Raw genomic sequence first — 16,011 nt, 5'->3', positions numbered from 1 at the left:
ATTAGGGCTGAATGATACAGGGTTTGGAGCAACATATGCTGCCATCAAGACAACGTCATTTTCAGAAAAGGTCTTTTATTATTTTAGCAACACAGTGCAGAACCACATCACAACAGCGAGGCTCAACGGTGTGAAAGAGCTGCTAAACTGGATTTCCTGCAGTCCAGACCTGTCACTCAATGAAAACATGTGACTCATTATGAGAAGAAATACTACAGTAAAGCAGCTGAAATCCTTTATAAAGAAAGTATGGTTGTTAAACAAAGAAGTGATTCAACACAGTGGGAAACAAGCTGCTGTCCCAAATTTTCAGATGTGTTAGTGTTACAAAATGTTTAATTTCTCAGTTTCAACATGCCATATAAACAAACTTCACATGATTTGCAAATCATTCCAATCTTTTTATTTATATTTACACAATGTCACAAGTTTTCTGGAAATGAAATATGTATTTATTTCAACTGATATACTGTTGAATAACCTGTACAGAATATCATCTGATATTTAAATAGCAGAACAAATACATAATGTTTACAATATATAAAAGCTGCAAACATTTTCAAAACATAGATGTAGGTTTATTATCTAATCATTTCCACCGGTTTGTTGATACAGAAGTCTTTATTTATTGGGGAGGGGTTATTGAAGAATTAAAGCTGATTTCTTATGTTTTGCTCCACTTTATAAACCATTTAAGTATCTGTAAAATTTGAAATAAATTCTACTCTGCACATCATTTGATCTCTGCATTATTACCAAGAGTTATTTGTGGTTGTACTTCGGAATAAATGGTTGCATCAGCCACTGCAGGACTGGATGTTCCTATAAAAAGAAATAAATACACACACAGACTAGTTATTCGGTTTTTCTAAACAGTACTACAAACCAAAAAACATTAGACTTGAGTAAAACATGTTACACATAATTTGGGTAAAATAGGTAAAAATTATAGTTTTCAATTAATAATTTGGGAGAATGTCAAATAAACAACATAATACCAAAATAAAACAATGTGTGCATTTAAATGAGCTAAAAAATAACAACTACACTTATCTGGCAGTCCCATCATTCTCTCTCATTGATATGTCTGAGATTTTTCCTTGCTTTCTTTTTTATTTACTGGTTTCATACCCTCATGGAAAACAATGAAAGTACTGTACCCTGAACAAGTTTTAACAATATTGTTCAAAGGTCACTGGGGTGAAACAGCAAGACTGGTTTTCTCTTATACCAACAAATCCTCCAAAAAGCAAAAGCCAGGTGTCCCTCATCAGGACACGTCTTAGTAATTTGTTTTTTTCCTGTTACCATTAGGATGTTGCTATGTTAACTCTAACGCTTAAACACAGAAGTCACATTACAACATCTCCACAAACAGCATGCAAAACAACAACAGCTGTGGCTGAATGTACATTTGACTCACCTTTGTTTTTCTTGGCTTTACCTTTATTGAGGAAGTGTACATCAGTATACATCAAAGTATCATCTAAAAGAAAAGTCACATTTCCAGTTTTCAGCTGATGGATGAATAAGGATAAATATAAAAAAACGAATACACTAAAATGCAGTGTGTCCTTATGTTTATTTTATAGCAGAGCAGAGTCCGATACTGTATTAAAATGCATAAATAGAACAAAAATAACTGTATAATTGACTTCTCAGATAATGTGTTGTGTTACATTTCTGAGTAGAACTTTTCTCAGAGTGTGGACTTGTAAAGACCACTGAGACTACAATGTATGTATATGATACTAAGAAATATTAATTTCTTTAACATTTAGCACAGTACTGTATAACAAACAGATAAAGATGAAGAAACCTTTCTAACTAGAATTTGAATGGAGTATAGAGGGCAACTATCACGCTCATTAAAAAAATACAATTAGAGGCTCATACAGAATGTTTGTATATAGTATTTTGTCACCTATTATGACATGAGATAAATAACTATTTTATAACTAAGTACCCATTTTTTAAATGTAATTTTTATGTTAGATTAATAGATCACAACAATAAGGAGAACTCTGTCATAATGTACATTCAATAATTTGTCCATTGCAATCAGCACTGCTGTAATGAGATGTACCTGCAGGAGCCTTCACATGTTAGAAGAAAAACAATCATATAAATGAATGAAAACGCAGGTTTATTTATTTTGGGCATTGCTGGTTACAAAATAATCTCCTCTCTTTCCTGTTTATAAGACAAAATAAAATACTTACCATCATTTGTGATATTTTTAAGCTCAATTGAAGAATATGTGACATCCCTGCTATCATCTAAAATACAGATATTGTGTAAACGTGTAGAATTATCAATAACTTGTTTGCTGTAACTTTAAGCAGTTTATTTTTGCAGCTATGACTGACTGAAAGAAAAAAAAATACTGTACCATATTCAGTGCCTTCAGGGTCTTTTATGGATTCATACAGACAAACATCACCTACAATAAAAAAAAAAGAACAAAAACACCAATGTCAGGTTATTCAGTTTAATCGAATTATATTTATTCTATGATTCTATAAAACAGAAAAGCAGAAATTAAAACTTTAGACATAGAGTTAACAGAAAAACCATGAAACTAATCAGGTATTGAGGCTGACCTGGAAGAGCATGTTTCCTGTCCTGACAGGACAGGTTGATCATGTGATCTGTAGCTGAGCTCTGATTGGTGCTGTGAGACCTGCTGGGCTCAAACATGTGTTTTAAACAGATTCGATTTAATGAGGAAGGTGTAATGCACTGTTATGAGAGAGGAGAGAGTTGTACCTACCTGAGGAACCGTGAATCTGTAAAAAAAAACATATTTGTTGTCACTGAACAGTTTATACTGAACATTGTTAATGTTACAGAATGCATGTATGATTTTGGCTAATTAGATTGGGATCAAACGTAAAAGATCTCACCCTTTATCTTTCTGTAGCAGCACAAGGGCAGCAGGAGAATAATCAGTAAAACTCCACAAACCAACCCAACAATTAATGGAACAGGAAATGAAGAGCTTTCAGCTGCAGACACCACTGTAATGAGTAATATATAATATAAAATATTTATATCAACATATCAATGCAGTATCACATCAGATCACAGCACTAAACAGCTGGTTATTAGTAATGTATAAGAAAGTATAATACCTTTAATTGCTAATGTTTTTTTGTGTGTGTGTTTGAACACTCAAAGACAGAAAACACACACTAAAAATAGAGTTTTAATTATACTCACATTTTACTGACATCCAACTCTGTGGTGATGTCCAAAGTTGTGAATTTTTTTTTATTTTACATTTATAAACACCTTCATCTGACTTAGACACTGCAAAGATGCTCAGCTCCACTCTGGTATCATTTTGGATGAGTTTGTCATTTTTATAGAAAAACACTTGAGAAAGAACATTTTCTTTCTTGAACTTGCAGCCAAGAGTAACAGATGTTCCCTCGGTCACAGGAAGGACAGGACTCACCAGCATAATGTCAAACTGATCTGTAAAACAGCCAAAGAATGTGACGTTTCAGTGCAGAACTTTAAAACAACTTGATGTTCAGAGATAATATATCTCACTTTCTATTTTCCCATAAGTCCTAAACATATTCAGAATCATATGATTTTAGCTTTACAAAGAATTTGGCTTGTACAAGTAAAACCCACTGGGTATATTTATCACTGTAAAGGCACATTTAAGCAGGTACCTAATAGTCAACAAACTACTAAATTATTATCATTTTACCTTTTATCAGCTTTGTCCATAATAAAATTTATCCCCAAACCTTTCAGCCAGTGGTGACTGGTTACACAGAGTTTTAATGTGAAGATGTTTAACAAATAATTCAAACTAAATACCAATTTACCAATGCAACCAAAGTTTACTATGTTGTGTCTGGAACCTTAATGATGTAAACTACAATTACATGTTTGTGAAATGTTTGGTATGTTCACACATTAAGACAAATTTAAAGGCCAGCATAATTCTGCCTCAGAATAATGTATCTGTATCAGAAGCAATTATCCAGAAAGAAACAAAGAAGTGCACTTTATTTTGAGAATGACTATACCATGTTCAGGTAGGACTACAGGATGTAGAATAAATTAGTTTGTTTACCAGTTGAAACCACTTAACACAAGGTTCAACTATTACAGATTCAATAAAAATGTGATAAAACTCACGCTGTACAGTGATATTTACAGCATTGCTGAACTCTCCTGATCCAGACTCACACCAGTACACTGCAGTACCAGACTGTGAAGTGGAGATTTTACATGTGGATCCAGTCATAGTCCCCCAGTGATAACAGTGGGACAGGAAGCCTCCATCAGTAAACCTCCTCACTGTCCACTCAGTAGAGTTTCCCTCACAGCTCAGTGACACAGAGTCAGAGGTGAAGTGTTGAACTCTGTCAGGATTCACTGTGAGAGATGCTGATGGACGAACATCTGGAAAACAAAACATCAAAACAATGGCTACAACCACTTTTTTTTATTGCTTTAAAGAAGTTTGCAGGGTAACTTTTAAAAAACTAAAATCAAGTATTGAATTTCAGTGCTTAATGAGTTTTAGCAGTAATCCCTGCTCCTTAGCTAAAGCTAAAAAAAGAAGGAGTGAAATGGTAAAGACAGGTTTTATTCTGACAACCAAAGGTTAAAATAAATAAGGAAAGAAAGAAGAAAGTAAATGTAATGAGTTATAAAGAGACACACGGTATTTAGTAATGTTGTAAATAAAAATATATGGAGGTGCAATAAAACTCATAAACTTCTTTCGAATGAATGACTGGAAAAGAGCCTTTTCATATAATAAACACAAATAAATCAAATAAACATAAATGTAGCAGCTCTGTTCAAAAGAATCCAGTATCAGCGTTCAGTGAAACAGAGAAACAAACTGACCTCCAGACCAGACAAACTTTGGTTCACTGGGATGAGTGTAATACACTGGGTCTCCTCTTCCAGCTCTACACACATATCCTGCTGTGTGTGTCTGTCCATGAATGATGGAGGAATTCTGTTCAGTCCCATTGTCTCTACCAGGTAGCAGCTCATATCGGTAGTATCTGTAGTATCTGTAGTATTTGTCTGACAGATCAGGAACAGTCTTATACCAGTAGAACCTCCATCCTGCAGATGGATGTTCAACCTCACAGTTCAGAGTTACTGAGGCTCCAGGACTCAGCCATGATGGAGACACAGTGAGGACAGGCTGAGGCTCTGTTAAATCAATGGAAACATGTTAGTGTGTTGTTGGTGGATTATGTTAAGCATCTTTGACACATGTTCTCTGTGTCTGTCCCCTTTTTTTTAATTTTAGCTTTGTTAAATAAATTTTTTTTATCTACATAACATTACAGGATGATATTAATTATGATTGGACTTACTGTCAGATACTGTCAGTGTGAAGACATCACTCCAATCTGTTGAAGACTGTTGTGCAGTTTTCATTCTGGCTCTACAGCTGTATTCTCCCCTGTGTGATGAGGTAACACGTCTAATCTCGTATTCCTTTTGTTCTGGAGGTTTCATTGAGCGTGGTGTTCTCCATTCATATTCCCACTCAGTGTCTCCTCTGTCCGTGATCTCACATGTTAGAGTGATCGTCTCATCAGTGAATATCTGAGACCAGGTGTGTTGCAGAGTCACAGTCGCCTTGTTTGGGACTGTTCAAACAGAAAGAGGCAATAAAAAGTAAAACAGGTCAAATCTACATCAAACCAAGTTATTGTTATCATTAATCTCAAAAGTCATGTTTACACATCAAGTATTTCTGCTGTTTTTATTTGTTTAAATCACCATTTTTGTTGATTCTCACAGAGTCACTGTACTCTGTGTAGTAAACTGGGTTTCCTCTTCCTCCTCTGCACCAGTAGAGTCCTTCCTGTGAGACACTGATTCTATCAGATGAGTAGGAAACAGCATCTTGTGTGATCAGAGGATCAGAGGATTTATCACCTCTGTACCAGAAATATTTCCATCCAGATGATGTCTTCACAGAGCAGGTCAGGGTCACGCTGCCTCCTACAGGAATGTCACTGCTATCAGCTCTTAAATGGGCCTTTGGTTTAGCTGCAGTTGAGTACAGAACACGGAAATACAAAGGTCATTATTGTCCCTGTGACTTAGTGTAACCTAAATATCTTGTTAAAAATAATAAGTGCATAACAAATCTCACTAAGCTAATTTTGAGAAAGAAAACTTTAATAATGTTTCCAATTTGTTGTAATGAACTGAATCAGCAAAATGTGGTAATAATTTGACATATTCAAGGCTAAACTTGATAAAAAAAAAAAAACTTAGAATGAATCACAAAACCCAAATCAACCACACCCCAAGTCAGCCTGAAAATGTCCTTATTTAATATATATATTTTTTTAGCTTTAAAAATAAAATGCACATTTCATTAGAGGCACTTTATAAACTTTTATGCCCTTTTAATTTGCCTCTATGGGACAAATAAAGTGATTTAAATTGAATTGAATAGATTTGAATAAAACAAAATCCAGATAAAAACAAGTTCAAAGATGATGGTCTGTACCTGTAACCTACTGTATAAACCATTTTATTATTTAAATGAACTAAACACATTACTGAGTCTATAAGTTGGGATAATGTAGCCGGACAAACAAGACTCAGATGATGATATTAAACATTTGATGGATAAACTGTGGTTTCTGTTAAAAATGACTGAAGCAGTGACCTGGTAATACATTGTTGTTGTTCATGTTTCCTGTGTTTCGCACCACTGTGACAATAACACTTGAATTTTAGACTCCACTGTCCAAAAGTTATGACTTTAGTGAACCGTGGGCGTCTTTGAATGAAATAAGTTCAGCTGTAATTAACTGTGATTTACTTTATTATACTGCAAGGATCCATATGTTACACACAGTTAATATTAAATGCTAATAAACATCCAAACTCACCTGCTTCAGCCACTGTGATGGGTTTGCTCCACTCTGTCAAAGCATACGGGTCCCATGTGTTTCTACCCTTACACATGTAGTTCCCACTGCTGTGCACAAACACACTGAAAGTCCAGGAATTAGTGTTTGTCCACTCTGTGGTTGACCAGGGTGTTCTCCAACAATACTGCCACCCAGTGTGTCCACCACCCTGGATCTCACATCTGAGGGTGATCGTCTCACCACTGAACATCTGAGGCCAGTTTGGAGTCACAGTGACATAATTGGAAACTAATAGATACAAGCAGAATCATCAAATCAACAGAGAAAACTTCACATGTATATCTGTGATTAGGAATTGATATCAGCAACACAATTATTAAACTCACTAGTTTTTACAATGGTGACGTAGGAACTAACATCAGTATAAAACACTGGTTGTCCCCTTCGTCCTCTGCACCTGTAGATACCTCCTTCTGAAACAGTGATCACTCTGTTTTCTTCACCCACTGTTGTGATTGGAGCTTCAATATTGTATGAGGTTTGTCCAAACCAGTCGTATTTCCAGTCACCAAAGACGTCTACAGAGCAGCTCAGTGTCACTCTGCCTCCTCTTGGGATGGTTGTTGTTCCTGGTGTCAGTGTGGCCTTGGGTTTGTATGCTGTTATAAAATCAAAATGTTAAATATTAAAATTGAAATTGAAATATCTGTTATGTTTCCATGTTTTATTAGCAGTGTAGGTTTCCATTATTATATTTTTGTATAGACTTTACTGTCTGCAAAGTATACACCCCCCTCAATCATTAGACCCCCTCCATGAGTCTTTTTCTGTATTATTTACCCTCTGGACTGAGAGTTTTGATGTGCTCAGACATTTACAGTACTTTTTTCTTTTCCTACTTTATTTCTCAGGATTTATATCTACAATAGTTGGAACTTTACACCAAAACATATATAATACTCATTCTGCATTAATTGCATTGCACTGGCTTTGTGAGAGAAAAGCTAAAGGAAAAAATGCAGTGATCCTGATCATAATTTTACAAAATTCTAAAAGCCGTTTCAGCAAAACTTTACGTTTTTAATTGTTACATTTAAATATATATTCACACGATTACACCAAAAATGAATAGAACACATCAGCCAGAAACGCTGTTGGTTGTGGCAAATATGGTAAAACATTGATGACTCACCTGATACATTTAAAGAGATGTTGTTACTGCTCTTTGTAATAAGTGAGCTCTTGTGAGTACCAAAGCACTGGTACACATCACTATAACCTGTGGAAAGACTTGATATCGTCCAGTCTTTATTTGAACCATATGAAAGAAATTCTCGACCACCCTTGTTGATTTTATAAAACCAGTCAGTGTCTTTTCCTTCATTAATGTCGCATATGAAGGTCACTGACTCTCCAGTAAAAAAAGTCGACCAGCTGGGCTCAAGGGTCAGAACGGCATCTAAAACCCAACAAGACAAAACAACAAAATTAGCTAAATAAAGTTTACTGATACAAATATGTGAGGACACATAAACTTGAAAGATTAGGAAAAACTGTTAAAAAATGTTAAATGTTAAAAAATGCAGAAATTGCAGATTCATCTTCAAGTAAATTTAATAAACCTGTGTTTACCTTCAGCATGTCCATAATAGAAAGGTGTGTTCAACACTAAAATAAAGACTGAAAGCCAACAGTAACCACAGTAAATAATTGGACTTTCCTTAATACCAGGGAAGAATTCTTGACATATATGTTGCTAATTATCAAAACTTAAAACAACATAATAAACACTGTCTCTGAGGATCATGGTGATAATAAATGAAAAGTGTTCATTTGTTTCATTAATCGGTTATTTACTCACAGAAAAACTCCAGCACACAGAAGAAACTGTGTCCCATCATCACACTGTCAAAGTCTTCTTTTAAGAGAAAAGACAGACTGTAGAAAACAGAAGTTATATTTTTAATGGAAAAACAAGTTCTTCAACTTCTTCTTTTGAGTTGAACTTGGTAAAATGTTTCCTTTCCTTCCACTGGACTGGGTTTGACCACAGCATTCTTTACTATTTTTTATACTTCCTCTCCTGGAACTGCAGAAACATGGTAGTTTAAATCTGACCCAAAAGGTTACACTTCATTTGTAATACATAATTAAATCACATATACATTAATGTAAAAGAAATAGAATTATTCTGTTTGTGTATGTAGTTGTAACATTTAAGCTGTAATAATTATAAATCTGTATGTAAGACTTTGCTCCAGCTGCTCCTGCATCCAAAGTGCTTATATTATGTTCTGTAGACAAAGTGAATGTCATATAATATTTGGTCAAAACTAATTTCCTTAAGTTTTATTCAGATTTGTACTTTCTCAAGTGAACCATTAACTTCCTGTATCACAGTGCAGCCTCAGTGGCCACGTTGACGTCAAAGAAAGGTGGAGAAACCTCAGATGCTATATTTTCTTCATTCCTATACAAATGAAATCATTTTGGTCCTAAGGCTCCACAATTCAGCTTTGCCAATTCTGAAGCACTATTATTTAGCTGAACTTAATAGTATCTATTAACTTTGTAACCATAACTTTGCAACACCTCATATACCAGACATTGTATTTAAGTAAAATGATTTATGATTTTATTCCCATCATATTCTTTTTTACCTTTTGTATTAGTTATTTCTTTTACTAGTTCCATTAGTGTAAATGCAGTAAAAATGCTTTTTTCTAATAATTTGAAAAACTGGGGAAGCAGTGATACCAGCCTGTAGTTTGAAAATTATTGTTGTTTTAAATTAGATTACAGCATCACTTACAGTATAGTGGATTTGCTTTTAACGTGACCAGTTCTTTACTGGTTTTTAAACTCTCAACCTCAAAACTAACTGATAATATAATGCAGAGCTTAAGGAAACAGATGAAAAGTAGTGGGGAGGTCAAATGATTTGAAAGCCTGCAGATACAGTACACATTCTACTTCCTTTCTAACTCATAGAGTAACTGCAGCCTTGAAAAGTCATTGTTGATGTTCCTGTAAAAGTTGATGCATAAAATAAATAATACAGTTAACAATAAATCAAACAAATGTTTTTCTAGAATTCTTAAAGTGCCTCCTTATGTACTGTTCAGTTTAACAGGAGATATAAAACCACATCATACTCACTGACATCAGGTCACATGCAGTGTTAGTAATCCATGAGCTCTCTCACCCAACAGGGAACATGTATGTTGAAAATATCTTCATTCTTCAGTTAAAATCGCCTCTCGAAAGTGTCGGTACCGTAAAGTAATGTATCACATTGCCCAACTGCAGAATATGTTTTCAAGTTGTGGTGAAATTCTGGTTTCAGGCTTTGTGACGTCTTCAGCCACAGGAAGTGACTAAGCAGAAGCGAAAAGAAAAGGTTTAATGAACAGAAGTGAGTTTGAGCACAGCAACATTTCTGCCACGTTTTACTGTCGGCTGAGTATTATAGAAAATAAAGTTAATAAAATAAATGTTTCCAAATTAAACAACAGTGAATTGAGCATTTCAGCACATTATGACATTCAAATCAGTCTCATGAGCTCTGGCCATCACCTCTGCCTCAGCCCACCTGGCCCTGAGGGTTATTTGTGTTTTGACCTGAAATTCTGGACTTTGGATTTTGGACTCTGTGACTTCGGTTCATGAACATTGAAGTTTTGGATCACATCTGTCACACTGTATGTTTGGACTTTGTGTGTCCTTCTCCAGCCTCCTCTTACCTGCTGGTAATGTGCCAGAGGACACACCAGTGTGCCAATGGAGTGGCTCCTCCATCACAACCTGACTCTCTCCAGATGAAGTCATCTCTCTCTCACAACCTTCACTATTGGTCATCAATGTACCTGAGTATTTAGATTCATTACATTCTCTTTCCTTTTGCTCTCATTAAACCTTGTGTTCTGTGTTGTCAGTAGAGTCCAGCAGTCCATGCAGCTCTCACCCTTCCTGGAGCTGCTTCATCAGCCCTGATCAGCCGAAACCAACATCACACCTCACCATTGCTTAACACAATAAATCCTAGCCTCACCACAGTGTAGAGGTTTTATTGGGTCCCCAATAATCTAAAATGTTAAATAACGATACACCATTTATTGGCGGCTTGGTGGCTCAATGGGTGGAGCATGCAGATACAGAAGTCTCCCAGTTCAAATCCCAGGTTCCACACTAGGTCTCTCCGGCTAAATACAGAAAACGATGTTTAATTGTAACATGAGTAAATTTATCTGTTCTCAATGACGATAATATAGCTTTTATTTTATTATTTATAAAGCACAATTCATACAAGAAGTAACTCAAAATGTTTTACAGATGTCAATGCCAGCTGAATGTTGAGAAAATCTACTGTTGTTGACTAGTTCATAATATAAAAAAAAAGAAAATTCTATTATCATGATATAATTCCTCCACAAACATGTAATATGTGCACGTGAACTGTTTATTTTGTGTAACAGTGTTATTAGCTACTTAATAATGCTGAGTGTTGTGTGAGTGTGTTCAGGGAGTGTAGGGCATCTGTGTTTTGGGAGCCCCCTCTAGCATAAAACCACATAATAGGCTAATTATGATTACTGTCCTCAGCTGGACAAAGGACCCTCAGGCAGCCGGAAAAGGCCACACTGCTCCTGATGGGCTGTCCACCACTGGCGTCAGAGGGAAGTTACTGCTGGATGTGTTGATGCAGTTTAGCTGCTAAAAATGTTAATTGATGCACAAAATGTAAAAATAAATAAATAAAATAAAGTCACAAAAAATACAAAAGATATGAAAACCCATACAGTACATGTTAGCAGGATATTTAGAAGAAACCTAGACACAGTTTATTTTTAAGGCCATGCAGATAAAATGTGTCTGCAGCTTTCTCATCAAACACAAAAAGATACTTATTTTAAAACTGCACAATATCCTCACTACTAAACCTCAGACACTTTGTATTGAACTGTTGTATTTGTACAGTTTCCTTACAAAATAACTAAAATAATAAAGCAGCAAATAAACAGGCAAAGAAAACACTTAAGAATATGTCCTGCTTTGTGCTAAAATATTGTTTCTATAATTCATTAACACAATAACAAACAAAATAGAACATGTCTAATGTTTGGAGAGCAGAGGTTCACACATTGCTGCAAGTTCCTTTTTGGTTTGGTTTTCTTTACAAACCTGGAAAAAAACACAATAACAGATAAGGGTTATAGGGATTATATATATATATATATATATATATATATATATATATATATATATATATATATATATATATATATATATATATATATATATATATATATATATATATATATATATATATATATATATATATATAAAACTAACGTCTGAGATGTTATTATGAGTTATATCCCATTTAATTATCTATAGAATAAATTCCCATTATGCTACATGGAAGCATTATTAACAAAAGCTGGAAAGTGGGATGGAAGTTTTTCCTATAAGCTCTAAATACACTGCACTGAAGAGTCAAGACTACAAAACTACAGATTTATAGGAAAAAGTCAACAAATCGGCCTTGAGCAAGTACTAAAGTGAAAAAGGGGAAAAAGTCCCTTTAATGGAAGAAACCTCCAGTAGAACCAGACTCTGCCTTGACTGGTTGGACTGAGTGAAGAGAGGAAAGAACAACAGAATAACAGAATTGGGGCTGAATGGAGACATGAGAAAGTTTCAATGCTGCTGGACATTAATGGTGAAGCTTCTGTTCGGCTCAAACTTGATGGAACATTTTGCAACAAATCAGTTTAGAGAAAACTGTACTATCTGACTGTTTGACTAATGATGTTGTTGTTGTGCTCATGTTTCTGTTTAAATTGGAAATGTGTGGCAGTTTAGGGCTAAGAGTTTTCACAATAGATCTGGATATATGTCACTCATAAACATGAATGTGAACTATCAGTATAAAAGATTCCAACTGAGCATTAAGGCCTTAAATGTGAACACAGCCTCTTTTAGAAATGATAGATCATGTCCAAGACCAACATGTTGGACAATAACCACAGGTGAAAGCAAACTTTACTTACCTGTCTTTTTCCTGGCTTTTCCTTTATTGTGGCGGTTGGTCTGAGCATACATCAGACTGTCGTCTAAAACAGAAGCAACATCTCAGAAAATTAATGAATCAAAAGACATAAAAGCTGACAGATAAAGGGATGGATTGACAAGAAGAAATAAAAGCAGTGTGGGATGTTATTTTGTTTTTTGAAGCTGTAGAATCAGCTTATCTAGTTTGAGGTTAATACGTATGTGTCAGAATCTGTGGATGATGGGATTCATTAAATTCACATTGGACACTATATAATGTACTGTGTAATAAAACGATACTGTACATGTGACTTTATCTATTTTCTACAGTTACTGTATGGTTTCATAAACACATATCAAATGCTCATCAATGACTGATGCACCTCATGAGTAGAAGAGAAAAAGAACAAGCTTGAAGGTGGATTTTTACCCACAAACTATTCAGAATCTGTAACAATATGAATTGACAATAAAATTAAAGAAAAAAAAAATTATATATATATATATATATATATATATATATATATATATATATATATATATATATATATATATATATATATATATAGAGAGAGAGAGAGAGAGAGAGAGAGAGAGAGAGAGAGAGAGAGAGAGAGAGAGAGAGAGAGAGAGAGAGAGAGAGAGAGAGAGAGAAAAAGAGAGAGAGAGAGAGAGAGAGAGAGAGAGAGAGAGAGAGAGAGAGAGAGAGAGAGAGAGAGAGAGAGAGGAAATAAATAATAATCACATGATGCTTATGAAACCGAAAAATAGAAATAACTAAAGGTCCACAAAAAGTTAAATACAGGTCATTTCCACAAGGCCATTAATGTGTAAATAGGACAATTTCCAACTCTCATGACACCTAATAGTCTATCAACTACCTCTGGTGATTGAAGACTACATGAAGTGTATGACGTGATTACCTGCAGTGTTATGATATGACACATTTCTACACAAACTTTGATCATGACTGTACCTGTAGTTCCTATCTTCACATCAGAGTAAACAGGACTCTCTTCTGGGTTTTGATGCTTCCCTGTTAAGATAATCAGACAAATTCATTCTGGGCACTGCAGGTCAAAACATCTAAACTATACTAGATTTACTGGATGTATTTGAAGTATTTACAGCTCTTTTTTTTTTTTTTCAGCTCAGCTCTTTTTAACATATTTAAGTTCAGTGAGAGAATATATGACACCCTGGTTTTCACCGGCATCAGAAATATTCATATTATTTAACTGACATAATTTTCTAAAAACTAAAATCACACCTCAATGTCATCACTAACGGATCCATCTTAATCAATAAGTTTATTGCACCATTTCCAACTTTTCAGGGCCTTTTATTGAAATTATTGTTGTTGTACAGTTCTGGGATGTCACATGTCACTTATAAACATAAATGTTAACTATCAGCATTAAGACCTATAATGTGATGTAGCCTATTTTACAAATTCAGAAATGCAGACTTTACTTACCTTTCTTTTTCTTGGCTTCTCCCTTGTTGGGGCAGTTGATCTGAGCATACATCAGACCATCATCTACAACAGAAGCAACATCTCAGGATTTATTTATTCAAAGACATAAAAGCTGACTGATAAAGGGAGGGATTAATACTAAAAGAAATGTGGGATGTTATTTAGTTTTTTTTTAAGCTGGAGCATAAAAAAAAATTAAAAATGCACAGAAACTAGTTATTACCATCACACACTGAGTCTCTATTCTCTGTGTGTGTGTGTGTGTGTGTGTGTGTGTGTGTCATCTTGTTTGACAGTTTGAGTCAGAATCTGTGGATGCTGATTCATTAAATCCACATGAGACAGTGATTTTTTGCAACTATTATTATTAAAGAATAAATGAACATATGAAAAGATTATTGTTATTACACTTATCTGAACAATCTATTTGTGTATTGTGAGACTATATTTGGTTTATACTATCTAAAAACTTAAAAGTGTAAAATAGTAAAGAGTATAAAAACTACTCAGATTATATGGTAGATGGTAATATATCAGAAATAAATGACATAACACAAACAATTTGAATCATATACTGTTTACCATATAAAAGCCAAAAAAATTTAGAACTACATAAGTGCACAAGAAGTAAATCTCCATCAGGCTGTAAAAATGTTTAAAGTATAACAGCTTCCAACTCTGGACACATCTAGTGGTGCTTTTAACTGACTGCAACCATACCTGCAGTTTGTATCCTCACATCAGAGTAAACAGGGCTCTCTTCTGGTTTATGATCCTTACCTGTTAGAATAATCCACAAACTGAAAAATTAATAATTATTTTCTAGGCACTGCAGGCCAAAACATCTATAAGCTACCTTTACTGTATGTATATTATTTGTAGTACTTACGCTTCTTTCCAACAAGTTTAAGTTCAATGACAGAATACGTAACATCCTGAGATTCATCTGCATCAGAAATGTTCTTATTATTTTTCTAGGATTTTGAATCAACCACCATCTCTTAAATAATACAGTAATGACATTTCTAACTGATCCATCTTAATCTACAGACTTACTGTACCATTTTCAACGTTTTCAGAGTCTTTGATTGATTCATAGATACAAGCCTCACCTGAAAAACAAAAGCACAACAGAATAATCATTGGGATTCCATTACATAAGTCTGTCTGTCCCTCTCATTCTCTCAAACAGGATCTCAGAGACACCTTGAGGGAGCTTCTTTAAATTTAACACAAACATTCACTTCCAATTAAGGATGACTTGATTACATTTTAGGGGTCATAGGTTTAAGTTGAAGACTGCTGAGGCCTCACATCTGTCCATTCTTGTTAACACAATATCCCAGGAACAACTTGAAGGAATTTCTTCAAATGTCACACAAACAATCAATGGGACCAAGGATAAACTCCTCAGGCTTTGATGGCTACAGTTCAAAGGTCAAAGTCACTTTGATATCATGTCTGTCCTATTGTCCCTACCATTCTTGTAAAGCAAAGATCACAGTAATGCCTTAAAAAAACCTTAAACTTGTAAGAAAAATTGTTTTGAACTCAAGAATTAACTGGTTACATTTTGGGTCTAAGTCACTA

The 16,011-nt window shown here is 34.6% G+C and overlaps 2 protein-coding genes across 9 annotated transcripts in view; both read right to left on the bottom strand.

Moving 5' to 3' along the window:
• Positions 1-388: 388 nt before the first annotated feature.
• Positions 389-16,011, bottom strand: part of LOC137138088 (Fc receptor-like protein 5) — a 48,509-nt gene continuing 32,886 nt past the window's right edge. For 4 of the 8 annotated variants that reach the window (XM_067525007.1, XM_067525006.1, XM_067525001.1 and 1 more), the window contains 12 exons: positions 5,779-6,051; positions 5,367-5,645; positions 4,882-5,199; positions 4,162-4,428; positions 3,223-3,480; positions 2,907-3,020; positions 2,774-2,789; positions 2,604-2,686; positions 2,393-2,443; positions 2,223-2,279; positions 1,424-1,486; positions 389-822 (listed from right to left, as the gene is read on the bottom strand). In XM_067525007.1, the coding sequence (XP_067381108.1) occupies positions 734-822; positions 1,424-1,486; positions 2,223-2,279; positions 2,393-2,443; positions 2,604-2,686; positions 2,774-2,789; positions 2,907-3,020; positions 3,223-3,480; positions 4,162-4,428; positions 4,882-5,199; positions 5,367-5,645; positions 5,779-6,051 (1,868 nt within the window). In that variant the 3' untranslated portion in view covers positions 389-733. Of the gene's footprint in view, positions 823-1,423; positions 1,487-2,222; positions 2,280-2,392; positions 2,444-2,603; positions 2,687-2,773; positions 2,790-2,906; positions 3,021-3,222; positions 3,481-4,161; positions 4,429-4,881; positions 5,200-5,366; positions 5,646-5,778; positions 6,052-11,464; positions 11,604-11,932; positions 12,072-12,943; positions 13,007-13,920; positions 13,981-14,421; positions 14,485-15,141; positions 15,202-15,310; positions 15,368-15,482; positions 15,534-16,011 lie in introns of those variants that run through there. The other 4 variants (XM_067525004.1, XM_067525008.1, XM_067525002.1 and 1 more) reach the window with 3 other exon arrangements.
• LOC137138095 (uncharacterized) lies at positions 7,029-10,145 on the bottom strand. The gene is made up of 6 exons (XM_067525030.1): positions 10,096-10,145; positions 8,752-8,828; positions 8,523-8,570; positions 8,083-8,349; positions 7,308-7,549; positions 7,029-7,178 (listed from the first exon to the last, which is right to left on the bottom strand). The coding sequence occupies exons 1-6, from the start codon at positions 10,128-10,130 to the stop codon at positions 7,158-7,160; spliced, it is 690 nt and encodes a 229-aa protein (XP_067381131.1). The 5' UTR covers positions 10,131-10,145; the 3' UTR covers positions 7,029-7,157.

The sequence above is a fragment of the Channa argus genome, chromosome 12, assembly GCF_033026475.1.
Source record: "Channa argus isolate prfri chromosome 12, Channa argus male v1.0, whole genome shotgun sequence".
NCBI lineage: Eukaryota > Metazoa > Chordata > Actinopteri > Anabantiformes > Channidae > Channa > Channa argus.
This window is presented reverse-complemented; position numbering and strand designations above follow the sequence as displayed.